General features: G+C 40.3%; 1 protein-coding gene across 1 annotated transcript in view; it reads right to left on the bottom strand.

Annotated features, from left to right (window-relative positions):
- Positions 1 to 23869, bottom strand: part of LOC127429123 (sushi, von Willebrand factor type A, EGF and pentraxin domain-containing protein 1-like) — a 162113-nt gene that overhangs the window by 104495 nt on the left and 33749 nt on the right. Inside the window, exon 2 of the mRNA XM_051677987.1 lies at positions 11391 to 11646. Coding sequence (XP_051533947.1) covers positions 11391 to 11646 — 256 coding nt within the window. The remainder of the gene's footprint in view (positions 1 to 11390; positions 11647 to 23869) is intronic.

Below are 23869 nucleotides of genomic sequence, written 5' to 3'. Positions count from 1 at the left end.
ATAAAGAAACCTTATTTATAGACTTAAGTTTAACATCATGCCAGGCTCCATATAAACAACATGAACAGGAAAGTTATAAATTATAAAATCACCATTCCTCTAAATATGAATGCATATAAAACAAATAATGGAATATCAGTTTCCGTATTACCGTAACATATAAATCACACAGAAATAACTTAAATCATCATTTCACAATGCTATTAATTGTTTGTAACCAATACGGGAGTGTGCATGACTCGGCATATATCTCGATTAAATTTATGAGCAAAATACTCAATTATTCTAATCAAACTTAAGCGAAAAGGGAACAATTGAACTCACTTTTCTCAAATGGATGCACAAAGTTATAAATAAACACTTTAACACAGAGCTGCAACTTCTCATACACTCTTCACTCACAGAGCGCAACTGCTAACGACGTGCACATTTCTCAGTCTCGTGCACAATTATTTTTGACGCATCCGGCAGTGGCCGCTACATGGTGTCTTTGCACCTCCTTTGTAACAGCCACCCCCACATTTGCGGTGTAACTGTGCTCCAATTGAATTTAAGTGTCATTAGGCAATTCAGGCAGATTGATTAATTTGGCCACAGTTCTGGTGAAGCTTTTATCATTAACTTTTACTCAGCTGCTCTCACGTGGCCATCAGCACTTGGCAACACCCTTTTCACTTTGCCAACTAACCATAGGGCCCTTGGCAATTGGGGTTCAACCATCATCACAACAGACCCTTCAGTAAGGTCTGCAGTAGTCTCTTGCCATTTTTGCCACAGTCGAAGACTGGGTAAGTAGTAATGTATGAACTTGGCCCAGAATTAATCCACTATGATCTGACTTTACCTCCACTGCCTGCAACTTAGGCTTCAGAATCTTGGTAGACAACTTGAGGTAATGAGCTGTTAGGCCGCCCCATCAAAAGGTGATTTGGTGTTATTGGATCAACATCTGAGATATTAGCTGACACAACCCAATGGTTTAGAGTTCAGGATAGCTTCCCCTTCAATTAGAACTGTTCCGAGTACCTCCTCAGGTACGCTCTGTGCCCCAATTGTGGTGTTGAGTGCCGATTTCACAGAGCGAATCTCTCGCTCCCACACTCCCCCAAAGTGTGGAGGTGCTGGAGGATTGAAATGGAAGTTGATCTAATGTTTTGTCAGCAACTCTTGCAGGTTAGGACTCATGACAGAGAAAGCTTCTCTCAACTCTTTCTCTCCACCTCTGAAGTTTGTCCCCTGATCTGGGTAAAGCTCAGCAGCCATACCACAGCATGCTGTAAACCTCCGTACAGCCATTAAGAAGGCATCTGAATCGATAGAGGCAAGTACATCCAGATGTTACGGTACAGCATTTGAAAATAATACCCCATCTCTTTTCTGTATGCCTGCCAATCTTCACCTGGAATGGCCCAAAGCAATCTATCCCCGAGGAATAGAATGCTGGCTTAAACAAGCGAAGTCGAGCTGGAGGCAACTCAGCCATCTTTGGTACAGAAGGTTTGGATCTCAATTTTCGGCACTCTAGACAAGTATATTGATGTTTCCAAACAGCTTTGCGCCCTCTTAATATCCAGTACGATCGTCGAATTTCGGAAAAGACACGCTCTGGCCCAGGATGGCATAATCTCTGGTCAAAATCCTGGATTAACAGTTTGGTGATGCCATGACTTGGATCCAGCACAATGGGGTGTTTGAAGTTAGGATCCAAATCCTCAGCTCTTCGGAGACGCCTGCCAACTCGGATAACATCATCTGTGGCATCAAATTCTGAAGATAGAACCAGAAGGCGGCTACTGGAAGGAACTGGTTTATTGGCTTTGAGAAGGTAATATTCCTCTGGGAAACTTTCAAGTTGTGACTGTGTTTAATGAGTAAAGAGCCTGCTTGCTGAATTTTGTGCAGTAGGTGGATCATCTTGCACTGCTTCACCACACTGATGTGTACGTGCTGTGGCCTCCACCAGTTCACTCCATGCAGCATACTGGCTTAGATCAGGAACTGACACATCAATACTGGTTGAGATAAAGTGACAGAACAAGAAACGACATAGCTCTGTAGAATCTTCTTCACCTGGCACTGCTGGAGCTTCAGGCCACTCATGAAGGGGTCGTAACCGGAAGGATGGACACTGACACCACCTATTTGGCTGGGCCAATTCCGCCAATGTTTTGCCCCTTGTCAGATCATCTGCTGGGTTTGTGGTTGAGTTCATATACCTCCAAGCCGGTTGATCTGTGAGATCTTGGATTTCAGCAATCCTGGTTCCCACAAAGACCTTGAATCGACATGAGTCTGATTTGATCCATGTCAGGACAGTGGTGGAGTCGGACCACAAGACGGTATCCCTGATAGGTAGACTATCCGCTGACTATCAACTTCGCAAGTTGTGCTCCAGTGACTGCCGCGCAAAGTTCCAGCCTTGGGATGGATTGTTGTCTTTTTGGTGCGACTTGAGATCTGGCTAGCAGGAAAGCGGAGTGGATATTACCATGGGCATCCTCAGAGCGTAGGTAGGCCACTGATCCATATGCTCTCTCAGATGCATCGCAGAACACATGGACATCTCTAGTCACATCTGGCTGGTCCATACTTGTGGGAACAAAACAGCGAGGTAAGGTGATGCAAGATAAATCAGGTAGTTCTACTACCCATGCATTCCAGGCTTGAAGCAGCTCCTCAGGCAGTAATGGGTCATCCCATTCTCTTTGTTTATCCCAGAGTCGCTGCACAATCACCTTGGCTCGAGTTGTGTATGGAAGTATGAGTCCCAAAGGGTCATATTGTCTAGCCAATATGCGGTACACATTGTGCATGGTTGATGGGCCATAATCCTCTGATCGATGCTTGTAGCCAATGGTATCAGTAGGGCAGTGCCATCTTAGTCCTAGTGTAGACTCCTGAATGTCAGGTGAGATTTGAGCGAGTCCCAGTTCGGCGTTATCTGAGCGGGCTTCTTGAGGAAGATGGCTGAGGATGTCTGGGATAATGCTGGCCCACTGGCAGATCTCGAAGCCCCCTGATGCTAACAGAACTTGTAATTTGTCGAGTAGTTCTTTGGCTTCAGCTTTTGATGGTAAGCTTTGTAAACAGTGGTCCACGTAGAAACACCTGTCAACTGAGTTCCTGACATCTCCTTTTTTTGCTGTGATCATGGACGTGCTTCTGGAGTGCAGATGTGGCACAACAAGGAGAACGTGTAGTACCAAATGGCAGAACCTGCCACTCATAGACAGCAGGCGGCACATCACAGCAGAGGTTTCGCCACACAAACCGAAGAAGGGGATTGTCCTCAGGTAGAAGACATACTTGGTGGAACATTGCCTTTATGTCCCCACTTATAGCGATGGCATGCTCTCGAAAGTGAAGGACCAAGGGTAGGCCCAGGAAGAAGAGATTTGTTGAGGTTGCGGCCCTGGAACTGGTAAGAACAACTGACTACTAGGTGGTTCTTTCCATTGTGCTGCACCAGATGATGGGGAATGAACCATGATTCCTCACTCTGCACAGCCTCTTCCATGGTCAGCTTACGTACTGAGCCTGCCAGTTAAAGTTTGATCATCTCTATTGTATATGCTGAGGCTTTATCATCTTTAGCGAGCCATTTCTCTATATCTCTGAGGCTTGGCATGACAGCATCTTTGGTTGCATTGAAAGAGGAAGCATTTCTTTTCCATAACAGAGGTGTGGCATAGTGTTGGACCTTGTTATGCTCAACACGAATGGTTTTGCTTTCCAGCAGTGTGAGAGCCTCTTGATCCTCGTGATCCAGTTGCCTGTTTCTCTGATTTGAATGGCAAGGTGTCCATCTGCCACAACATCTCCACATTTCTCAGAAGTTCAGCTGTTTCAGCACTTACAGAGGTCAGGTAACAGTTCTGAGATCTAGGATGTTGTTGTAGATTTCTGGCAGGGCCCTGTAATGTCCACTCCAATCTAGTCCGTATAGCGACCGGTCCTCCTAGTGGTCCCAAACGATCTGGTTCTGTTGGAGTGATCAAATGGGGCTGATCAGCTCCAATGAGAAGAAGAGGGGAAACTCGATCAAAGGGCTCAAGTGGTAATCCTCTGAGGTACTTGTACCTTTTCTGTAAGGTGGCTAGTGGGTAGGAATGATCAGCTAATCCCAGATGCTGAGCAGTAAAGCCCCACTAATGTGGTAGTTCCGTTTTGGCTGTGAGGCAGGGTGAGAAACTTTAGTTTCTTGCCTGATTGTTCTCAATGCCAATTCCTCAGGAATTCCACACAGACCAAGCTTATTTGCTGCCTCACACAGAAGTATGGTCCTTTCTGAACAGCATACGTATCCAGAGTTTGGTCTCGATACTGCAGACGAACCTTCACCACTTTCAACAATATGCGGCTACAGTCTATGGGTCGATGCAGTTGGCACCGCTTACCTGAAGAGCTCAACATGCATATGCCCTCTTTACCTGTCTTGAGATTAACTTCATGCAATACCTGGAGGTGTTTGTTTTGGCAAATGCTGCATGGTTTTTTTGAGAGTGCAGTCTGTAGTATCATGAGGTCGACCACATTTTAAGCACCTCTTGTTCTCAGTGATCCACTTATGAATCTGTTCGGGAGTGAAAGTCTGTAAGGTAGCACACTGACTTAAGAAATGTTCAGAGCTCTCACAATAGGGACAGTAAGGTTGCACTTTACTTCTTTTCCTGCCTGAAGTAGATGCTTTAGGTCCTGGTTCCGGACCCTTCATTACTGAGACAGCTTTGGCACCGTGGAGGACAGTGTCTGGACAGGACTGGTCTGGTTGGGCGAGCTGGCTTCGCCAGGCTCTCAGTATTCCTTTTGGTGGGTGGTTCAGTATGGCCCTGACACCATACTTCATACTGAAGCCACTTAGAGAAATCAGGTAATGTATACACTGATTCAGATTGGTAATATAAGTGTCTACGGAAGTCTGCACGCAACTCTGGTGGTAGTTTGCCAAGCAGTCGGGCGACATGAGAGCCACACTTTAACTCCACTTCTTCCTCTATGCCAAGGGTTTCCAGCATACCAACAAGAGCTCTGATCTGCAGTGCAAACCTTTTGAAATGCTTCATGATCACCTCGCTTAATGTCAGGAGCATCCATGACTTGTGCAATTCTTTTGAGGACAAGCTGATGTGGCTGACCAAACCTCTCATTTAAGGCTGTCATTATGGCAGAGTTCAGGTAAGAGTCAGCAATGAGCGAGGCTTCCTCTAATTTAAGGTGGTCTACCAATATTTGGTATTTAAAGAGCTCTGTGGCATCAGCTGGCAGTAGATTTTCTAACGTCATCTTAAGGCTGGCGAACTTTCTGATCGGTCACGATGAATGAACATGGGGATTCATGGCTTAGGGCCTACACAGACCTTCTCCTGAGCTGGTAGCATTGTGGGGAAGGTCTCATAAGGTGATGGTTTTAGCTGACTGTATGGTATTTCAGGTTGTGTAAGCCATAGTTCAGTCTGCTGCGCTGATCAAGGTGCATACATGGATTGTTGCTGAGGTGGTGGTGGAGGATCAACCAGCCAGGGTGGAAATTGTAGCCAGGCAGAGAATATGGAACTTGGGCTGGATGGCTTGTGAGGGAATAATGTGGTGGATTTACCCGGTCTTGTGTGCTTTGTGGCATAGTGTTAGGCATGACATCCCCTCCGTGAGGAATGAATGAGGAAATCTGGACTGGGTTCACATAGCCCGGAGCATACTTTCCACAATAGGTCTGTGCTACTGCTTTCTCTGCAGCTAGTTTCACTGGGTTTGAGTAACTAACAGAAGTATTGTAACTGACTGGAAACTCACGCTCATTTCTAGCTCTGTAAGGAGGATCATCACAGACAGGAGGTGGTGGTTCAGGCCATGACTCATCATCCTGAGGTGGTGGATTTACTTCCACTGTGTGTCTGAGTCTCTGTGGTGTTGAGTGGGTAACTGAATGGGACTCAACTGAGGACACAGACAATACTTGGGACCTGAGTGATGGGGGTGAGGTTTGTGGTGATGCATATAAGGCTGATGGTGATAAATGAACGGTGTTTGAGAGTGACTGCCTTGCTGCAGGTGAATAGACATCACCATCTTTCAGTAATGCGTGAGTATCTGCATGTGTGGGTTTCTCCAAGTGTCTACAGCATCCGGATAATACAGTATCTCACAGAAGTGAGTACACCCCTCACATTTTAGTAAATAATTTATTATATCTTTTCATGTGACAACACTGAAGAAATGACACTTTGCTACAATGTAATAAATTTGCTGTCCCCTCAAAATAACTCAACACACAGCCATTAATGCCTAAACCGCTGGCAACAAAAGTGAGTACACCCCTAAGTGAAAATGTACAAATTGGGCCCAAAGTGTCAATATTTTGTGTGGCCACCATTATTTTCCAGCACTGCCTTAACCCTCTTGGGCATGGAGTTCACCAGAGCTTCACAGGTTGCCACTGGAGTCCTCTTCCACTCCTCCATGACGACATCACGGAGCTGGTGGATGTTAGAGACCTTGTGCTCCTCCACCTTCCGTTTGAGGATGCCCCACAGATGCTCAATACGGTTTAGGTCTGGAGACATGCTTGGCCAGTCCATAACCTTTACCCTCAGCTTCTTTAGCAAGACAGTTGTCGTCTTGGAGGTGTGTTTGGGGTCGTTATCATGTTGGAATACTGCCCTGCGGCTCAGTCTCCGAAGGGAGGGGATCATGCTCTGCTTCAGTATGTCACAGTACATGTTGGCATTCATGGTTCCCTTAATGAACTGTAGCTCCCCAGTGCCGGCAGCACTCATGCAGCCCCAGACCATGACACTCCCACCACCATGCTTGACTGTAGGCAAGACACACTTGTCTTTGTGCTCCTCACCTGGTTGCCGCCACACACGCTTGGCACCATCTGAACCAAATAAGTTAATCTTGGTCTCATCAGACCATAGGACATGGTTCCAGTAATCCATGTCCTTAGTCTGCTTGTCCTCAGCAAACTGTTTGCAGGCTTTCTTGTGCATCATCTTTAGAAGAGGCTTCCTTCTGGGATGACAGCCATGCAGACCAATTTGATGCAGTGTGCGGCGTATGTTCTGAGCACTGACAGGCTGACCCCCCCACCCCTTCAACCTCTGCAGCAATGCTGGCAGCACTCATACGTCTATTTCCCAAAAACAACCTCTGGATATGACGCTGAGCACGTGCACTCAACTTCTTTGATCGACCATGGCGAGGCCTGTTCTGAGTGGAACCTGTCCTGTTAAACCGCTGTATGGTCTTGGCCACCGTGCTGCAGCTCAGTTTAAGGGTCTTGGCAATCTTCTTATAGCCTAGGCCATCTTTATGTAGAGCAACAGTTCTTTTTTTCAGATCCTCAGAGAGTTCTTTGCCATGAGGTCCCATGTTGAACTTCCAGTGACCAGTATGAGAGAGTGAGAGTGATAACACCAAATTTAACACACCTGCTCCCCATTCACACCTGAGACCTTGTAACACTAATGAATCATGTGACACCGGGGAGGGAAAATGGCTAATTGTGCCCAATTTGGACATTTTCACTTAGGGGTGTACTCACTTTTGTTGCCAGTAATTTAGACATTAATGGCTGTGAGTTGAGATATTTTGAGGGGACAGCAAATTTACACTGTTATACAAGCTGTACACTCACTACTTTACATTGTAGCAAAGTGTCATTTCTTCAGTGTTTTCACATGAAAAGATATAATAAAATATTTACTAAAATGTGAGGGGTGTACTCACTTCTGTGAGATACTGTACATGCTGGCACACTCGGCTGCGTAAACTCTGTATGAGCCGAGTGCCCTGGCCAAGCTGAGCTTGAATGTCCTCTAATTCAGCATAAAAGGCTTCCCACTCATTTCTCGAAGAGCACTGACTTTCATGTCTGACGGCTGCTGAAGCAGCTGAAGACATCTTCATGACAACACCATCACTCTCTGTACCACACTCCTCTTCGAGTCTAAATGCAGTCTGTGCTGTAGTATATACCGTATGTGATGAAGTCAGTTCTCTGTGGTCTGTTACGTTCACTTGGTAATCTGACAAGCATGTTGGCAGTCGGATTTGCCATTTTGGGTGCACAGATTCTGAAAAGGTTTCACTTTTGTCTTTAGAAGTAGCCATCCTTAACCAAGGTAAGCACTGAGTATCTGGCTCAAAGGAACAAAAATGTATGAGAGAAAGGACAACAGGCGCTTAGGAGGCTATAGTTCTCACCCTGGGGCGTCGGTCAGAACGCAGACTCGAGGTAGGAATCAGTTCAAATACTTAACTGAATTGTTTGTTTAACAGCACAGACATACATTAGACTGCAGTGATGTCACATTGGCATAGTTCAGACACAGAGTTGGACATAGTGGTTGCAGCTCAGCTTATATTGATGTATATAGTGGGTTTTAGGAGTATATATGTGTGTGGCTGCAAATAAACAAACAATAATAGATGTTACATGTATAAAGAAACCTTATTTATAGACTTAATTTTAACATCATGCCTGGCTCCATATAAACAACATGAACAGGAAAGTTATAAATTATAAATCACCATTCCTCTAAATATGAATGCGTATAAAACAAATAATGGAATATCAGTTTCCGTATTACCATAACATATAAATCACACAGAAATAACTTAAATCATCATTTCACAATGCTATTAATTGTCTGTAACCGATACGGGAGTGTGCATGACTCGGCATATATCTCGATTAAATTTATGAACAAAATACTCAATTATTCTAATCAAACTTAAGCGAAAAGGGAACAATTGAACTCACTTTTCTCGAATGGACATGCACAGTTATAAATAAACATCATAAACACAGAGCTGCAACTTCTCAAAACACTCTTCACTCACAGAGCGCAACTGCTAATGACGTGCACATTTCTCAGTCTCGTGCACAATTTGACGCATCCAGCAGTGGCCGCTACATTTGCGCCTCCTTTGTAACAGATACATTTAGTACTAATTTTCTGTAAAAACTGGGATTAACATGGGCTCGTTTGTCAGGTTCAGCAAAAAATTTGCTGAACTGGCCATCACACCTCATTTTAATTTCCCTTTACAACACTTCACCATAATCATAGTTACCACCAAAGTTCCTATAATTGTTAGTACAATAAAACGACGTGGAAATTTGGTATTAGCCACCGCTGACCAGAGGTGTATAGTAACTAAGTACAAATACTTAGTTACTGAACTTAAGTAGAGTTTTTACATTTTTCTACTTTTGAGTATAAATATTTTTTGGACTTTTCACTTCACTACATTTTGAAGAGAAAATTGATACTTTTACTCCGATTCATTTCTCCAGACCCTTGTGTTACTTTTGCGACTGATCACAGCAAAAAGAATAGCAGCTGTACGTGTAAAAATGCATGCAGATCGGCGATAGTGAAGTGTCATTCGTTAAAAGAATCGAAAGAGTCGAATCTTTTAAATTTCCTTTGAACTGAACAAAAAGATTCAAAAAGCGGTCTGAATGATTTGTTTTGTGAATCACGAATCTGAATCAAAATCACAAGCGAATCGCACGCCAGATTAGGTGTTCTATTGCCTCTTGTCTCCACTGGGGAAGACAAGAAACTGCTCATTTAAGTACATTTTTCTTTTTTTTTTTGACTAATTTGACTAAGTTTAGGCTTAAACATTATGAAAGCTGTTAAATAATGAAGTTGTGCGCGATCAGTGTCCCGCCTTTCCTGTTCATATAAAAGTCAATTACATTTAAACAAGATATTATGTGTATGAATAATTACCAGCGCTCATGAAAATGTCCAACAATATTTAATTTGATATTTTATGAAGATGGATGAATGGTCTTTGCCTAAAACTAGTTTTCTGGTGGTCGCTAAAGTGTTATATTTACTTTGTAGCACATTTATGCTACAGTATGTGCTTACTAGGGTTTTCTGGATGGTTGCTATGTTACTATGCTGTTGCTAAGTTGTTTTCTGTGTTTTTTGCACATTGCTCTGCAGTTTACAGGGTGTTCTAGGTGGTTGTCAGGTTGTTGCTATGCTGTTTGTAAGTTGTATTAACTGTTTCAGCACATTGCTAAGTAGTTGCAGGGGTGTTCTGGGTGGTTGCTTATTGGCCCAAATGAAAAGAGCCCACCCCCACAAGTCTCTGTTCTGGTCTCTAATATGACTCAACTCCCCCCTTCAATGTTCCAATTTTTATGGACTGTTGTGTTCATTTACACATCCCATAAATATGATCATTCTGATGTGATTTGAATGTGCCATTAAAGGGATAGTTTGTTTAAAAATGAAAATTCTCTCATAATGTTTTCCCCCTCATTTGATCCAAGATGTGTATGATTTTCATTTTGTTTCTGCAGAACACAAACAAAAAAAGATTTTCAGAAGAATATCACTGTTATGTAGGTCAGTTCAATGTAAGTGAATGGTGGCCAGACCTTTTGAAGCTCAAAAAAGCACATAAATGTAGCATAAGAGTAATCCATAAGACTCCAGTGGTTTCAACCAGTGTCTTCTGAACAGATCCAATTGGTTTTGGATGAGAATAGACCAAAATATAACTCCTTTTTCGACTATAAATCTTGACATTAGCAGTCTCCTTGGCGATCAGGATTTCAAGCTCGATTACACCTCCTACAGTGCCATCTAAGGCTCTGCGCATGTGTCAAGCACTAGAAAGTGAAATCAAGCTTGAAATCCTGATCATGCCTAGAGATTGTAATGGCAAGATATTCAGTGAAAATGAATTACAATTTGGTTTGTTCTCACCCAAAACCAACTGAATCGCTTCAGACGACATGTTTAACCACTGTAGTAGTTTGGATAACTTTATGCTCCCTTAATGTGCTATTTGTAGCTTGAAATGTCTGGCCACCATTCACTTGCACTGAAATGACCTATAGAGCTGAAATATTCTTCTTAAAATCTTTGCATGTGTTCTGCAGATGAAAGTCAAACACATTTGGGATGGCATGAGGGTGAGTAAATGATGAGCATCACCAATCAAATTAGTTGCCATGGGATTAATGAACTGTTCTGTAATTTATGCAATTTACATGTACTTTTGATACTTAAGTAAATTTAATATCAGTTAGTTTAATATTTTTACTTAAGACGTTTTCTCGTGAGCTACTTTAATTTTACCTGAGTCAGTTTCCATGAAGGTAACTTTTACTCAAGTATGAAAAATGGATACTTTATACAACACTGCCGCTGACTAAATAAAAGAAACATAAGTATCATGATTTTATAATAGTAACATTTACTGTAACTATAGGATATGCATACTAGGCTATATTTATTTATATTATGTACATTTACAACTATATTAATATATTACTTAGCAGAAACTATGGTTACCTTTGTAAATTTTAGTAATGTTTAATTGATAACGTTTTATATATATATATATATTAGTACCTTCATGGAGAGCATGTCGAGCCAGCGCTTCAAACTCAGCGAAGTTGTGCACCAGGTAGCAGTGTTGATCTTTCGGGTGTGAGGCCATATCGTGTATCTCACGGATGTTCCCCTGCCAGATGCCCAGCGTGAAGATCTCCACGCCTCTCTGCCTCAGCGCCGCCGCCACGGGCCGCGGGTCTCCGCCGTTGGAGTAGCCGTCAGTGATGAGGAAGATCACTTTCGTGGCGTTCTCACGCGAGTGCCGCAAGATTTGCTGCGAGTTACAAACAGAAAAAGAGAGATTCATTGAGTTGAACTGCAATGTGCCCAATAGTGCATTCACGTCATTTCTTTTTCTTTTCTTTTTTTTTTTTATTTTTTTTGCGAATTTCCCACTTGTTAAAAATCATTCACTTCTTCGTCGCACTCGTAATTGTAAGCTGAAAACTCGAAATATAATGTTACAGCTGAAGTGTATAATTTCTGCACCACAAACGGAACTGCAAAGATTAACAAATCAAAACAAACGCTGTGATGGATTGACTTGCAGTCTCTTCAGTGGTATAAAGCTCATGTTGTCTGTATTTCTTTGTATACTGAATGTTCTTTGACATATTTTGTCTGCGGAACGATCCAAAAACACTTTAAACTGCAGCACAGTCCATTGACTGTAAAGGCCAAACATAATTCACTCAAGTATGCAAACGCAGACACAAGCGCTTAGCCAACGCATGGTCCCATTGTACATACATTACATGCGCTCTTGCGTTGCTCTGGTGGTTATAAACCTCAGACCACAAGAGGGCAATTGATTTTTTTTTTTTTTTAGGCATGACTACAAAACCGGTGCTGCATCCGAAACCAGGACATTGCTGCCTTCAGAGGCTGTATACGGAGGTAGAATTAAAATAATGTGCTTTTCAAACTGTTCGGAGACCAGTTTACTTAAGAGATCCATTCATTCAAAACAGCTGTCAGTTAAGCCATTAACTGTTAGGCAACAAGTCAGCTGCCTACGTTTTCGGATGCAGTCCGGATGTGGTAGATGAGGCGATAGTTGAGGAGTGGGGAGACACTTGGAGAAAAAACAAGTTCGTTAGAATGGACTGGGGACAAAAAGTCGTATATTTTTTCGAAAAGATTTAACTCAAATTGCTGCCCGAGTCCGCCATGACAGTTGTTGATTGAAAAAAGAAAATCCGCTCTAGCGCCCCTTGCGGCAACGCTGAGAATACAGCCCATACTTGCATTGTGTTATGAATTGAGCGCTGACACATTTCACAACGCAACGACGTGAGAAATCGAGCTTGTGTAGCAAGGTGCATCTGCGTTCACGTACTTGCGTATAGTATGTTTGGGCCTTAATGCTGCCTTCATGTGCGGAATGATCCTACTTCCTAGTTCTGAAGTGTCAGAAAGAACAGGAAATATGGGCGACGCCAGATTCATTCATACATATTTCTTGAGTAACTTTTATTTTGTCACCATAATACATATTACTCTGTTAGCTTGCTGATGATGATGGAATTTTGGTCAAATACAAGCTATTTTCACAGTGTAAAAATGTACAACATGCGTAGAATGGTTGCTGATATATGAATATGACCGAAACGGCGAGTGCTAACAATTAGCTGTATTTAGGAAAATAAATAAAAGCTGTCATTGACTACAGAAACCGTACTCTCCTCTGCCATGTTGAAAGTTTACGACGACTCCTGTCTCGGAAACTGGGGTATCAAAATGATCTATGAGTTTCCCAGTCGTAATTATGACTTGGGGTCATTCATGTGCAACTTCCGAGTGGGAAACTCGTAATAACGATAATTTCGATAGCACATGAAGGCAGCATTAACCACAAAAGAATGAGAAATATAACTCATTTTATCCATCTAGAGTGTAAGTAAGTGTACTAATCAAAATAATTACATCATTTTAAAATATGAAAATAGATTTTATTAGGATTCTCTACATTTTAATTGTATGTGTTTTTGCAATATTGAGGGGGACATATGCTGAAAGCACCTCTGTTTTCTAAATCTTTGACAAATTATGTAAAAATAAAAAATAAACATCATTACACTGCAGTAGAAGAGTACATTTTATTCCATATATATTTTCCTGTATATTATCATATTTCTATGAAAAATACTGGTTATGCCAATTGACACAAACCAGTTACACCACCTGACCATATTGCTTCTACAGTCAAAGGCCATTGTTTGTTGAAGAAATTGACACTGAAAATCAAGCATGACAGTCAACAAGGTGAAGTAAACTTAGTGTTTTATTTTATTTCAATGAAGGAAAAATATCTGACCAGTGGTGGATTTAGGCATGGGCAACAACTTTGGGGCCATGTTGAAACGGGTTTCGCCCAGGGCGCCATACAAGCTAGAACCGCTACTGCATCTGACAATAATAAATCAGAATAAAAACATGTTTTCAAAAATTGTGAGTGTGTGTGTGAGAGAGAGAGAGGGAGAGAATCATGTGTGATAATCATGTGTGATTAGGGACGTGCCTGTGTTTTGAAATGTTTCCAGTCCTTCATCGTTAGTTTTGAATGACATGAGTTCAAAGGTTCTGGCTCAGAGAAAATGTGCAGCACATCAGACTCATAATAGAATAGGAGGTCAGGTTGATGAGGCCAGGTGTGCACAAAACTTTTTTTTTCCATGGTAAGGGTGACCTTTGCATGGAATTGCCCTCTATTATATTGTATTAATTGTGAAATTGCAGAAATTCAATGAATTGTATTTTATAGATTTACATTTTTATCTTTGAGTAACGTTTCTCCTATCACTGAATTGTTGGAGTTTGAGGTATTTTAAAGCTGCTGTTCATGTTCAACAGGAGGTGTCAAAGTAGTATTTACTTAAATATTACATTATGTAAATTATGTTTAATATTTACTTTAATCAGCATCATAAACTACTGATATTTGTCAAAATTGGCCTCTAACAGACAGGCTTGTAATAGGAGTCAAATGGTGTAACTGGTTACACCATTTGACATTTCAATTTAAAATCTAATTTGACAGGCATTACCATGGACACAAGCACATGGCCTTGGTGTGAATATTTCAAGCATAGTTTTTTAAACTAAATAGCCTACTCATTTTTAAAATTATGATGATCAATGTTTTATTGGAGTCATACCATTTGACATTTGACACAAGCATACCTGACCATACCCTAAACATATCAAATTATCTAGAATATTTCAAAGAGAGTTACTAAACTTTTTATGCAGCAGTTAGGGTCATCAGGGGTCTTTCTCTGTGATATCATTTCCTGTCACATGGTCTTCTTGCACATAACAAAATGGCTCCTTAAATGGTGGTTACACCAACTTGACGCTTCAGGAAATTGACTTGACTGACAGGATCCCCTAAATTAAGTGTAATTTTCAGATCAATTGTGTTCCATTACTTTTATTTACTATTAAATAGATGTAAGATTATGCCAAACTAGTTGATAGGGTGTTTTATTGAGAATGTCACCTTTTTTAAGCAAGTTTAATTATTTGGTACAAAGTTTTTACGGTTACACCACACTGATGTTTTTGCCATCATCCCCCAAATATTCTCTCAAAATTGATTAAAACCAGAACTTTTAGACTAGGTCCTCAATAAAAGAATGTATGCATGTAATTTTGTACTTTTCAAATTTTAACACTTTAATTTATCTAAACCATATGGACACAAAAAACTTCCGTCACGTCATTGACCCATAAGTCTATCCCTTACAGCCGCAAAGATGGCACTAGCATGAATAAGGTCTATTGCCTGGACTGGCCGCTCAAGCAAGAAGAGCAATTTTAGAGTGCCACGTCCGATTTTGCATCCTTTTTTTATTCTGTTACAAATCGCGATTCTTGAGTCAAATGATTTTAAAATCGTCTCCCTGATGAACAAAATACATGTTTATGTTTATCTTAATGCTACAGTGATTAATAGATATGGAAAGCTATATTTGTGCAGAGTTCCACACTAACAGGTTTTCTCTCTGAGAAGTTTTGTCTCTTTAATTCTTTACGTTTAGTCCTTTAATGCTCCTCTGCTACATCAAAGTGCCGTTTGTTCACTGTCATACGTCAAAATCCTCTGCTGTGAACAATGTTCCTGTTATTATGCATAATACAAAAGTTAATTTGAGAGGTGTTGTGGAGCGTATTTTTCAGAAGTCATTCTGCAGATTCTGTCTGGCACTGCTTTAATAAATAGTTTAGCTGTAATAAGGCTTATCAAACTGATGGTTGGCGTAAACTGCATGTCGCGCCCCTGCAATATTTATAATCTAACAGCCAGGGTATTCATGCACAGAGGCGGGTAATTTCTCACATATTTTCCCAGCACTGTCGAATAGAAATGCCGCTAGACACAAAGATGCGTGCTTAAGGAAACACACCTGATTACATTTTGAAGAACAGATGAAAGAAATGCCGGTGTTATGGATCAACTAGGGATCATGTTAACTGGGGATGTGCATGTGAATAATTTTACTTACATTTTCAGCAGATTCGTTCGATGTGAACTGCCAAGGAGCCAAGAAAAGGCATTTTACACATGATAATTTTTGGTATCATTATTAATCTGCTTTGTATGATCAGTGTCTGTTCCAATGAATTTGACAGTTTAAGAGCGATTTTAACATGGTTTCACAGGGTAACATGATTGCCCATGTTAACATTGGACATTGGTTTGAATGGCAACTGGCGATTACACTTGTCATAGTAAATCGAATGTGGAAGGCTTTTATTTGCAACACTAAAGCATCATAGGCTTATATGTGTCAATAATAGGCCTATACTCTTAAATCACTTTTATTTATATAAAAAAAAAATCAATAGCTTGATAAATCAGTTATTATTGTTCACATAGAAGGTCTGTTGGTCTTAACCATGCATACAGACCTGGGTTTAATTTCCTGTGAGTACCTGTACTTTTATTTAAATTGTGTAACATATTTGTGTATTGTTTCAGGTTTAGATTCATGTTCATGTTTTCAGGTCTTTTATTTTGAAATTAGTTCACTTCCTTGTGTAGTCATGTGATATCCTGTTCCCCTCATGTTCATGTATCTTGTTCTTATTGGATTATTGTCTTGTTAACTTGTTATCAGTCTTGTCTTTTAATTGGTTCATGTTTTAGTAGTCTTGTTATCAGTTTAGTCTCGTTATTGGTAGGGATGCACCGATACCAATTTTTCTATTCTGATTCCGATATCGGAAAGCCCAGTATCGGCTGATACTGATCCCAAGCCGATACCAGTGTTGTCTTTTTGCATAATCAGTTTAGAATATCTTTACATTATTGTGTGGAACTAATTGGGAGTACTCTTTAATATGTAAAGAAACACAAACCTCTATTATTTCAATATAAATGTATAGCTTATTAAGAAACACTTTATTATTAACCAGTATACTGGATGATGTAGCAGCAAAATGAACAGTAATTCCAGTCTTCAAGTCTTCAGTAGAAAAGAAACCAGTGTTTTATTTTTGCCTTTTTTCCCCAAAAATGTTTCAACTTGCATCTCGACTTTAAAGGATTCAGATTTATTTTTTGTTCAATGTAGCTGTAAGACATCAGCTCAGTTTTTATTCACACAGTTATTTTTTGGAACCCATTCAACTTAAATATTGTTATAAATTGTAAACAAATACTAATGATGACAATAATAATAATAATAAATTGTTATTAATATTATTATTATTATTAACTTTTAATTTTAAATACAACAGTAATATATTTAAATCGTGCACTTTTTAAACCCTCGGGTTTTTATTTTGACATTCTGAATTCTCCAGGAAGTCCTGTATGTGTCTGTTTGTAGGCAAGTTCTCAGTAGTTTAATTCGCTTCTTATTCATATTCTGGTAAAATGCACCTCCAGTGCTGTTCTAAACGCATATTATAAGTGAACCGAACTATTGAGCATCTACATCTGAGATGCTGTTCTTGAGTTGCGCTCAAATATTGCGCACCGCTGCGAAGGCTAAAAATAGCCGTGAGTGCATCACCAGCCTGTGCGTGAGTTTGTGTCAACAGAGCAGCACCATTCACTAACGCACTGGCACTGCACATACTATATATTTATTTATTATACACAGAGTTTTGTGATTCACAGAGCTATCGCACCTCTTCAAGTGGCTTTGAATAAAATGCACGAGTCTTATGAACTACTTTAATTGTGTTTTTATGGTTCTTTTATGTCATTTTTGGAGCTTGACAGTAACGAACATGACTAACACACAATATCTGATTTGGATCGGGCTCGTCGGACCGATACCCGATCCGTCTAAAAGCTTCAGTATTGGAGCCGATACAGATCCACGTATCGGATCGGTGCATCCCTAGTTATTGGTTGTCATTGTCATGTGTTTGTCCATGTCCTTGTATTTAAGCGCTTATGTTTGGTATAGTGCTTTGAGTATTGTTGTTTGTCAAGTCATGTCATACTCTAGTCTAGTTTATGTTGTGGTTTGTTTTGTTTTTCTTTGGATTCATGTTTTTTGGATTTATTGCACTTGTAAATAAACTGCACTTGGGTTCTTCGCTTCATCTTAGTCTTGTCCTGTCTTCAGTCAGCCAGCGCTCACGTTACAATTGTTTTTCCTTCTGATTTTATCCCCTTTTTTTTACCAATTTGGAATGGCCACTACTTAGTAGGTCCTTGTGGTGGCACGGTTACTCACCTCAATCCGGGTGGTGGAGGACAAGTCCCTCAAGTTGCCTCCACTTCTGAGACCGCCAATCTGCGCATCTTATCACGTGGCTCGCTGTGCATGACACCGTGGAGACTCACAGCATGTAGAGGCTCATGCTACTCTCCGCGATCCATGCAAAACTTACCACGTGCCCCATTGAGAGTCGAGAAACCCTAATTGTGACCACGAGGAGGTTACCCCATATGACTCTACCCTCCCTAGCAACTGGGTCAATTTGGTTGCTTAGGAGACCTGGCTGGAGTCACTCAGCACACCCTGGATTCGAACTCACAACTCCAGGGGTGGTAGTCAGCATCAATAATCTCTGAGCTACCCAGGCCCCCATGTTACAAATTGTTATAATAGCATCTTTTACTTTTCAAAGGTTCTGTGCATGACAATGTCTTATGTTTAACTACCCATGACACTGCCAAAAGATGATCTTTCAGAACAGTGCAATATGTTTGGTGGAGAACAAGTACAAAGGCCAAATGGACCAATTTTTATGAATAAATGGTACTCTGAGAAAGCACAAGAAAGTTCTTCAGAAACAATGATTTTGTTTGTTTGGCAAAATCTTAAGATTTTCAATCTTAAAATTATTTGACAATTTTAAAAAGCCTGTTAACTTAAATATAGTTCACGTTTTTTCTCTCAGTAATTCAACCATTCTCAGAAAATTCAGTAGAGTATACTGTAATCACTGGCTGTTAGATTCAGTTGCAATTTTTATTAATTTATTTAAAACAATATAATTGTGTCTGTGTATGTGATTTACAAAATTGTTTTCAATAGACCTGTTAAAAATTCATTATAATCTGCAGCAAAGATTAAAATTTGTCCTCATTTATCAGGTTTTGAACCAGTGCCACTATGTTTACTGCCAGTATGACTTACCACTGGACCAGTTTCCCATCTATAATTATTAATTCACTTTTTCAGAGAAAGTTACTCAAACTATTAGTTGTAAAGCCACTATTTATTATAAAGGAATAAAAGCAATTGAAAGTATATTATTGACACATATCAGCATATGATGCTTTAGTGTTGCAAATAAAAAAAAATGATCAACATGCTATTTATTGCTCTGACAAGTGTGATCGCCAGTTCCCATTCAAACCAATGTCTCACGTTAACATGGGCAACCATGTTACCCTGTGAAATGGTTCAAATCGCTCTTAAACTGTCAAATTCATTATCACAAATTTATGATACCAGCGTTGTGAGATTTTACTGCTGATTTGAAATATGTTCTTTGATCGTAATCTCGACCAACTGTTTTAGTGATTTTAGTGTTTCCGTATTAAAATAGATAGGAACTGCACTGTCATGACTGCAAATACCCTCCCTGGAGCATTCCAAAGATGGCCACCAGTGGACTGACTTGCTAGAAAGACTTTGGTAAAATGAATACATTCCCAGCATGGCTGGGTCTAAGGAGGGGATCATGGTAACAACAACTTTGGTAATAGGATGCTTTTTTAATATATAAACAAGCACAAGGAACAGTTAAAAAGAGCTGTCTGACTCGTGATTCTTTGCGGTTTTTTTTAAAGGTGCACAAAGTAAGATTTTAGCTGACTCTTACTCGTCCCGTCTGTCTTAGTAGTACTTGTGGTTTTGGACTCTATACTGACACCCATCCTCCTGGATACTGGAAGTTTGTTTACTAAGTGCTGCCAATTTACACCAAATATGTTTGTTTATCTTCTGTTTTGTTACTTTTGAGTCTTTGTTTTATTTGTCTCATAATACATAATTCATAACCCAAACGAATTCACACATTGTTGCGTGCTGGACTGTGACTGTGCAGCCGTGACTCGCGAGCTCTCTGTCCTGGTTGAACACCATCTTATGCTTGTGCTTGGTGTTTGATGTTGCGCTGCTTATCTGTGAGAGCTTCAGGTTGTAGCGGTTTCTTTCATGACTCCAGCAGGAACCTCTTGTTTGGACATTTTATCTTTCCACTTGCACTCATTCTGCTCTGACTGTCTAGTGGATCACCCTCCTGTTTATCAATACATACCATCACTCTGGACTATACTGTTGGTTCGGCTCTGTTGTAAGTGTATTGTGTTTGTTGTTTTATTTTTTGGTTTGCTTGTTTTGTTTACATGTACTTTTGTTTGAGCATTGACTAAAAGCACTATATAAAGTAATCATGTTATTATTATTGTCATTATTAGTGGTAGTAACACAGGTTGTCATGTGCCATCAACATGGCTGCGCCCATGAGGGAGTGACCCGCTCCGTGTAAAATTAAACAGCTTTTATTAGGTTTCTGATATGACTGGAGTCATATCTATTGTGAGTGTACATCATTTAACATATTTCTCAAAAATTCTATTAATCTCTTTATATGTGCAAAACTTTGCTAATTAGCAAAAACTTGTGCCTTTAGTGCACCTTTAAATTCACTGTTTTGCATCTGACGTCTTTTCAGTTCCCAGTCACTTTTTGGCATCACTTGGTCCCAGTAAAGTGTCCAGTGGATGCGCGCTTCATAATCTTGGCAGATGCAGTTGATCATCCAAGTATTTCTCTTCTACTCTTTTATGAATAGACCTATTGTTCATATTCAGACATAGCCTGCAGTACCACTCCAGCGACATACTGCTTTTGGCATACTATATACAGTAGTAGGAAGGCATGCATATTCGGATGCATGGGCTGGGCAGTGTGTTTACAGTTTTAGAAGAAATCAACCTACGCATGGCTTACTTAGTCTCTGCATTTAAACGTAGTATATAGTAAAACTGCTAAAGTTTTACTACGAAAAACATTTGTTAGGCTTCTTTGTTAGACACTGCATTCTGTTCTATTCATTGTGCTCTGGCTAGCTTTTTTATCGGCAGAACATAGGTCGGTCTGAGTGGCCCCTTTAAGGCCACATAATGAATTAGCATAGTTAAGCAGAATTCAGCCATATTTCGACAGCTTTATTGCCAAAATTTCAGCTAGCTACAATAACTAATACATCTCACAGTACACAGGTACACAAGTACACGACAATTCAAAACAGAATAACAGCATCAATAAAACAACTAATAGGCCAAGTGACATTTTAGAAGCTGCAGTGCATACTGAGGAAATGCTCCATGCTGTGCTGGACATCATAATGTGTTACTCTTGCATAGAAAATTAATGTTGTCATGTTCTGTCACTTACAAATGACACCAAACATCACTGGGTCTCGCTTTTCAAACCTGGTGCAGCACGGATAATTGATCCGTGTCGTGCTGTTTCATTACACTTTTGAAGCGAGTAAAATGCACTTAAAAATATACAGATGACAGGGTAAAGGGTCATTAATATTCACAAGGAAAGCGCTAACTAATTGTTCATTGAAACGTTGTGATCCCCTGCCATCCTAAGTTTCAGAAATGAGCTCTTGGGCCACTTGAACTGAAGCGAGTTTGACACTTGTGTGTTATGTGGTGACGCAACTGAGTATGTGCATGTATGTGTGTGTGTGTGTGTGTGTGTGTGTGTGTGTGGGTTCTCTTTCACAGTGTACAAAGCGCACAGCTGACTGGGGCTGGCAAGTGTTATGCTGCATCAAGAATATTAAATGAATCATGTGAAATCCCAACAACAGCGCTCATAATTCAGCATGCAGCAGTCTCCCCTGCTCCCTCTCTAACACACACAGACCCAGATACAAATATACAGATATCCCACTGGCTGTCTCCACAGTGATGTCACTGTGGCTGGGTCCCATGGGAATTGGTGCATGGGCTAAAAGAGGGTGTGATTGTGGCCTTTTATAAGGTGGCAGCTCAAAGACACTGAGGGTGTGAGGGAGTTTAGATATGAGTCAGAGGTGGTAATGGGACACAAACATGTCTGCACATCATTAAAGGAGGGTAGACAACTGTTGGAGATCACAGAAATAGGAGAGGAAAAACAGCTACTGACGCTCTCAGATGTGTAATTTAACATACTTATTAACAACCACATATACTGTGTTTGCACCCACAGAATTACACAGTACTTTAGTCACTCCTTCACAATATAAACCCACAACATTTTTATACACCAACATACACACATCTTGTCTCCTATCAAAACAGTAGCGGTTAATCTCTTGCATTAGTGGCTAATCTAATTAGCCCAGTTAAAAGAAGGTTTGTGACAAGAAAAGTTTATATGTACTGTAATTCAGGCAATCACAACACTGTGGGTACATGAACTGCAGAAGCATTTTTCCAGCCTCTCCTCAATCGTAACCCCTCCTGTACAGTTGAAGGTTTAAGCTACATTGTGTTACTCTTTATCCCCATTACACTCTGACAGGGAGAGTGTTCAACAACTGCTATTGGGTCCTTGAATAATGTTTAATGCACAAGGAAGGGTAGCCGGTGGACTTTTTGGTGCCCCTCTTGGGAGTTTGTGCCCTACGCAGACTGCGTAATCCACGTATAGGGAAGCGTGGCCCTGCTTAGACTAGTTATAGCGTAAATGGGCTCTAAGTTACAATTAACGCACTTCAAAATATTTAAGCTTTGCACCATTAAAATTCGGTACGTGTAAACTAAATTATGGAAGCATCCAGCCTGGAGTAATGGTTGGGATAAAAATGCCAACTAATTAAATTACATCAGGATCATATCAGTATCCTTTTCACTGTTGTAAAAATTATACAACACAGTATAATTTTTTATTAGTATTTATTTATTGCCCCTTTTCAATTTTAGATAAAGTTCCTGAATATTATTTACTATATATGTATAGATGCTATGTTATATTTTTCATGTATTTCAATGGAAGTGTAATTTATTACAGCTGACAGTTATGTGAGACAAAAGGTGAAAACAAGATATACAGCTTTTCAACACTTCTGTTGACAAATTTGAAGGCTGCTTATTAGATGAGTAAAGGTAAATGTAAAATTATGTGACTATGCATTACGGAGAGCTTACAACCTATTTGCTAAATCTTGCCTTAAGAACTGGTGGTGCAACTAAATTAAGCACTGACTTAGTTGCAAACTAACTAGTTTTTATTAAGCCCTTAGTGTGAAGTTCGCGCAAACTTAAGTGAGACCTTGTACACAGTTGTTGCAACCATACATTGGAGAGAGCCATCCGTTAGCGTCCTGATTAATCTCTATTGCAGTGCTTAGCAAGCGCAAGGTTCCCCGGAAGTACACGAAATGGAGGCTGCAAAATTTGCTTACTGCCACTCTGTTCCTGAATCACTTGTCAATGGGGACAGATAGTAGAGTCCTTCAAATACTATCTGTCACTGTAAAAAGATGTAATGAAATCATTTTGATTAAATGTTTCTTGGAAAAAAAAAATACATTTTGTCAGAAAACACAGCTTCTTTTGAAAAGCTATCAATGGATGGCAAAAACCATGTTTATCATTTGGTGTAGTTCCAGCATCTACCAGCAGTGGCAAACAAGGACCTGCTTACCAGTTCCTCACTCACTGCATGTATACATGCTGGACAAAGCCAAGCCACAATCACATTATCTACTGTAGGGATGTTTGTCTGACTTCGCAAAAATGGACCAGAAAAAATTCAGTCAAGATAAAGAATTTACGTGATGATTCAAACGCAAATTATTCTTTTAGTCTGACAGAAATTGATAAACAGTCTAATGTGCGTGTGGGACTTTAGGCCTCAGAGAAGCTGCAGCAGCCAAAGTCTCAGCCAAAGAGCAAGTGAACAAGTCACCAACTTTCTGAGAAGAGCGATCAGAGGTTTAGATGTGGTTCCTAAGCAGGAGGAATTCTAAACAGGAGAGTCCAAACCTGGTTTTTAAAAAGGCAATGTGAG

This window comes from Myxocyprinus asiaticus, chromosome 1, assembly GCF_019703515.2.
Source record: "Myxocyprinus asiaticus isolate MX2 ecotype Aquarium Trade chromosome 1, UBuf_Myxa_2, whole genome shotgun sequence".
In the NCBI taxonomy this organism is placed as follows: domain Eukaryota; kingdom Metazoa; phylum Chordata; class Actinopteri; order Cypriniformes; family Catostomidae; genus Myxocyprinus; species Myxocyprinus asiaticus.
Note: the sequence above shows the minus strand (reverse complement) of the source record. Positions and strands in the feature narration are given on the sequence as shown.